We start from the raw sequence: 6000 nt of genomic DNA on the forward strand, positions 1-6000 counted from the left end.
GCCGAAAGGGGAAAAAGCGGTTTTTTTGAGGAAAATGAAATGCTCTCGTCGTCGCACCGGAATATCGTATCCGCCTGCACTTTCAACAGCTGTCTGTACGTGTGATGACGATTTTCAGCGCATTTCCTTGCCTGAACGACTTGAGTGGATGATCGGTGCACGCTTCTGCTGCCATTGCGTACGTCTTTCGTTCGCGATCGTAGTCGCGACGAATCGGCGCCCTACAAAAGAGGACTGCATTTTACTCAATGAATCTTCCCGTCCCGGATCTTCCCGACGTTCCCGTCCCGGATCTTCCCGACGTTCCCGTCCCGGATAATCCCCACACCTGCCCTACTCGACTCCCTCCCTGCTCGCCTCTACACTCGTCCCTGCTCGTCGCTTTCAAAACGAAAGTAAGAGTGTCATTTGACCGTCGCTATTTTTTGCCGTGCGTTCGACTTTGACAAATTCGTCCCAAGCGATGACTAGTTTCTCGCGAACACGCAACGAACGTCGCTACACTGTTTTATCCTCCGGAAAGGGCGAGTAGACTAGTCGACGGCGGCGCTTCGGCAACTAGCGAATTGCGCTTATGCGCTAAAAGCGTTTGTCGTTTCGCGAAAGGGGTCCCTTAATTAAATCACGTGACTCGCGAAACTCAACGACTACTCTACTCCAAGTAACTTGGAGTAGAATAGCTCTTTGTTCTGGTGCTGCGGGCGTATACGTAGTCGGTATATTGACAAAAACGTTCCTAGCCTCGATTTCCAGACCCCACTAGCGCGCTTGGGGGGTGTGGTGCGCGCTGGAAAGTTTATATGTAACCTATTTAATCCCTGATGTAACGAAATGCGCGTATCGCGAGCGCATGCGCGTAGATTCTAGCCTATACATGAAATGAGTACTCTCAATCCCTAGGAAAGAACAGGAGGGCATGACTCTTTATTAATTAAAAAATATCTTTCCCAAAAATGTGCTTATAAACTGTGGCTGATTTTTTTCTTCTTACGGTACTTAGTATGGCAGAAGCTGAGCCTAAAAAAACGGAAGACGTCATCGCAGAGATACAAGTCGAGGACGACGTCGACGAGAACGTTCAGAAACTGCTCAAGGCGGTGGCTGATTCTCTTCAAAAGGCCAAGGAGTTTTATTGCAATGATGCTTTGATAGACGAAGCTCTCAAATTGATTCGTTGTCAATCGTCGCTCTCGCAGATAGTTAAAGCTGTTCAGCTGTCTTTCGATTTGCTTATAGGAGAGCTGTCTTCTTCGGCAATAGAAATTTCGAGGCTGGCAGCGATTGTGAGCACCGAAGAGAAGAGAAGCGAAATTCAGAACGGGCTTATCACTGTGCTTCGTTCCGGCGATTCGACGGCCAAATCAAAATCATATGAGGCTCAGCTCAAAAATGAACGCACAAATGTGACTTTAGCGAATTCCAGGGCTGACAGAGCAAACGCACGCGCGGAAGATTTGAGCAAGATGCTACAGAAGAAGCAAAGGGACTGTAGAGAGAAATCAGAATTGGTTGAGAAACTGAAGAAAACAATCGATCAGCTTAGGCAAAAGGCAAAGAGACAAAGGCAAGCAATCGTTGACAACTCAGAAACGCGCGAGGACGCCTTGGAAAAATTACTTGCAAAGAGAATAGCGGCAGTATTGACGGAAGTTCAAACTTTGAAGACAGATCTAGCGGCGGCGAAGACAGAGAGAGAGAAAGATCTAGCGGCGGCGAAGGCAGAGAGAGAGAAAGATAGAGCGAAAGTTGAAAAATTGGAGACAGATCTAGCGGCGGAGAAGACGAAACTTGAACAAGTCGAGAAAAGACTGATTCCCTTAGAGGCAAATTACGAAGTCGTGAAGGCTGCCCAATTCATCAGATCTCTTGAAAATAAAATCGTTCCGTTTCGCGCCAAAGGATTTCTTCTAAAGGATCTTACAGCGACGAAGGGGTACGACGAGAGCATGCCTGTTACCAAGCAAGAGTTTGCCTCTGCCTACTCCGAGTGGCAAGGAAAGCCATACAGCGCCAGCTGGGTTGCATCATACGGCGAAATTATTTCCACTCTCACTTTCGAGCGCGACCCCAATGCTCACCCCAAAGTGGATCTCAAAGACTTGGACTTTTCTCTTCTCTATTCGACGATTGCTCCAAAGGCTAGAGAAAACATTAGTGAAGATGACGTGAAGGCTGCCTTTGAATGGCTTGCAATGACTCTAGAGGAAGTTAAATGACTGTCATAGCTTAGCTACATCTCAAAAATTTGTGTTCTTGTTTACAGTGCTATAGGAGAGTTGTCTGTCGAATGCTGTTAATTGAAACGTTGAAATCCTCGTAGCTTAATTTTTATTGTTGTGGACTGAAGCGGTTGGAATTACGGGGACAGCAATTTTGACACTTTACTGGAAGGACGTGGATCAATTCTCAGGAAGGGAAATATCGAGGAACGTGAGACAATTTTTGGAGAGGGACATGGAGGGGATTATCAGGAGGGAATCATCTTCAGGTACGAAAGAGGGTTCATAATTCTTTAGAATTAGGTAAGACACGTTTTTAGGTATTTATTGATATGTCCCAGTGTTCTCCCAGTAGTACTCCCAGTAGCCTCGATACTCCAGACCCTCGCGCGTTAAGGGGGGTGTGGTTGGCGAGAGGGTCTGGAGTATCGAGGCTATACTCCCAGTAGTGGACGTGCTAACGCGCGCTTCACTACGGGAAAGCCTGGCTTGCGAGGCTACAGTACTTCAAAGACACTCACTTCTCATGTCCCTGCTACGATGAGTTACGATGCCACCATAGATAAAGGAGAAGGATGCCAGATGCCGAGACGATAGCGTCAATGTGACGTCAAGAGTGACGTGAAGTAGGATGACGTTTCAAACCGGGAGCGTAATCAGAGTATCGAATTCCTTCTCGTCCCCCGGGAGCCCGTCACACAAGGCATCCAAGGCGTAGACTCGCTTTGCGCCCTGTCGAACGTCTTGTCTCAGCGGTACGCACACTTTTACTCTACCCTCCTTAAAAAATTTTGAGGGCTATTTTTTTCTTTAGGCTCGTCTTGTTGCATCTGCTACGCAGTCTCTTAGCGAAGCGGCCAATTCCGCTGTGCAAGGAGTGAGCAATACGGAGAAGCTGATTGCTTCGGCGAAGGCTGTTGCCTCGTCGACGGCTCAGCTTCTCGTCGCATGCAGAGTCAAAGCTGATGCCGACAGCAAAAATTCAAGACGCTTACACATGAGGGATAATTCCCCTAAGGGGGGCTGGATTATCGTTATTTTTTGGGTGTGTATAGGCGGCCGGTTATGCGGCTAAAAAAGCGTCGGAGAACATTGTGAAAGCGGCGGCGCGATCGGACGAACAAGAGGAGGATGAGGAAGGATTTGCTATTAGTAAGGGAAAGATTGGCGGTATGCGGCAAGAAATCGAGGCTCAGGAGCAAATCTTGCTCAAGCGGCGTGAATTGGAAGAGACGATGAAGCAATTGAAGAGAATCCGTCGCAATAAATACCAACAGGAAGAAGGGGACTAAGGTATTAAGTGACCAGGGTTTTTTTTTGTTGTTTTCTTTGTTTACGCTCTGTTGGCTGTTGCTGCTGAATGGGATTTTGCTTAGGTTAGGAGTCTTAGGACGGGGGGTGATGACACTCAGTTTTTTTTTCTTATTCTTCTTGTGGTTTTGTCTGTTGTTCGAAACTAGATGGAATGAATGCGATTGTGCTTTCAATTTGTAAGCTAACCAGCTTTCAAATATTTCTAAAAATCTCGGTAGAAGGTAAGTTCTTCTAACCTGAAAAAAATGGTAGATGGTTCCTAAATATACGCTATCTGCCGTCCTCTGTCACAAGGCGCAATGTCCCGCATTTTAGAGGGTAAGACGCATTTGACATACTGCTTGCTTAGATTAGTACAGTTGTAGTACCCGTTTATTAATTAAAAGTGTACGTGCAACAAAGATTCGAATTTTCTTTTCTGGGCGTAATCGGAAATCACCAAATTTGGCGAACTTAATTAATTAATACCGCAGACACGGAGCACCGTTCAAATTACTTTCTCATCTAATCAAATCGTTCGCAGCTGCCAAACACTAATTAGGCCGCAGCAGCGCGTCATCCCATTGGTCGGCCCTTTGACGCCTCGCGCACCAAGCGAAAGTGCATCGCAAACAAAATTTCATTCTCTCGCGAGCGCGTGTCCGGACTCGTTCGGCTGGACGACGTGGCGAACATCGAAGCCACACAGCGCAGCGCGGTAAGTTCAGCCAGAGTGCTCGCGTGCAATTGCAGCGTCCCTTTGTGCAGATCGCGCGAGAGAACGCGCGCGAGGCACGCACGAAGCACGCGTCTCTCCAACGCCGAAACTGTAAGCCAATCGCGTCTATTCACTATGCAGGCGTCGAATTCTCCTTCCAGATCGTTCGCACCCGCGTGGACGCGGCGAACGCGAGACGACACGACGCGCCGTCGAGTAGAACGAAGATCGAAGAGCTCATCGGAGCGAAGAGGACGTCGCAAGGTAAGCGGGGGAATTTGTAGCTCCTTTTTTTCGCTCGCGCGCGTTTGTTTCTCGCGTACGCGTGCATGTTTGTGTGGGTGCGTGTTTATCCCCTAGGCCGGGGCCCCCAAGCGCATTCCATCCACGCACAACGCTAGCTAGGACTAATGTCTAAACGATAATCGTCCCCCCTTAGAGAATCCTTTCAGTGTTGTTCGTGTGTTTTGTTCGAGAAGTCGTGTTAGGCTACGTCATTTCCGTTTGGCGAGCGGCTATTTTTAGCGACTTTTGTAGTTAGAGGTTTCGAGCCGCTCGCAATGACGCACCCCGTTCCGGCGAATGGGCGTGCGTCATGATTAGGATAGGGAAGAATATAGAAAAGGGAAAAAGCAGTGGTGCATTTAGGACGCTAAAAGACATTTAGAAAATAGGAAGCATCCACCAAAGCTTTAGGGGTCCAACACTTCAGCTAAACACGTGCAACACTCTCGCTAACCGCCCCTATACTATTCCTTTACCTATTCCTATTCCTATTCCTATTCCTATTCCTATTCCTATTCCTATTCCTTTAGAATCATAACTTAGACCCTCAATTTAATACTTAGGCCTTTAAAATCAAAGATTAGGCCCTCAATTTAATATTTAGGCTTTGTGAATCAAAGATTAGGCCCTCAATTTAAAGTTTAGGCCTTTGGAATCAAATATTAGGCCCTCAATTTAATTTGTAGGACTTTTTAATCAAAGATTAGGCCCTCAATTTAATATTTATCCTTTAGAATCATAAATTAGGCCCTCAAATTAATACTTAGGCCTTTAGAATCAAAGATTAGGCCCTCAATTTAATATTTAGGCTTTGTGAATCAAAGATTAGGCTCTCAATTTGAAGTTTAGGCCTTTGGAATCAAATATTAGGCCCTCAATTTAATTTGTAGGACTTTTTAATCAAAGATTAGGCCCTCAATTTAATATTTAGGCCCTGTGAATCAAAGATTAGGCTCTCAATTTAAAACTTAGGCTGTTGGAATCAAAGATTAGTCCCTCAATTTAATATTTAAGCCCTGTTAATCAAAGATTAGGCCTCAATTTAATATCTAGGCCTTTAGAATCAAAGATTAGTCCCTCAATTTAATATTTATCCTTTAGAATCATATATTAGGCCCTCAAATTAATACTTAGGCCTTTGGAATCAAAGATTAGTCCCTCAATTTAATATTTAAGCCCTGTTAATCAAAGATTAGGCCTCAATTTAATATCTAGGCCTTTAGAATCAAAGATTAGTCCCTCAATTTAATATTTAGGCCCTCTTAATCAAAGATTAGGCCCTCAATTTAATACTTAGGTCTTTAGAATCAAAGATTAGGCCCTCAATTTAATATTTAGACCCTGTTAATAAAAGATTAGGACCTCAATTTAAAGTTATGGCCAATTGTCTCCAGGACAATTGTCTCCAGGAATATTGTCTCCAGGACAATTGTCTCCAGGACAATTGAGGACAATTGTCCCCATGACAATTGTCCCCAGGTAAAT

At 45.4% G+C, this 6000-nt stretch overlaps 1 protein-coding gene across 1 annotated transcript; it reads left to right on the top strand.

Moving 5' to 3' along the window:
- Positions 1–318: 318 nt before the first annotated feature.
- LOC136192027 (beta-taxilin-like) lies at positions 319–2319 on the top strand. The gene is made up of 2 exons (XM_065980503.1): positions 319–395; positions 1001–2319. Exon 2 carries the CDS (start codon positions 1002–1004, stop codon positions 2214–2216), a length of 1215 nt encoding a protein of 404 aa, XP_065836575.1. The 5' UTR covers positions 319–395; position 1001; the 3' UTR covers positions 2217–2319.
- The last annotated feature ends 3681 nt before the right edge of the window (positions 2320–6000 follow it).

Source organism: Oscarella lobularis, chromosome 10 (genome assembly GCF_947507565.1).
Source record: "Oscarella lobularis chromosome 10, ooOscLobu1.1, whole genome shotgun sequence".
Classification (NCBI taxonomy): Eukaryota; Metazoa; Porifera; class Homoscleromorpha; order Homosclerophorida; family Oscarellidae; genus Oscarella; species Oscarella lobularis.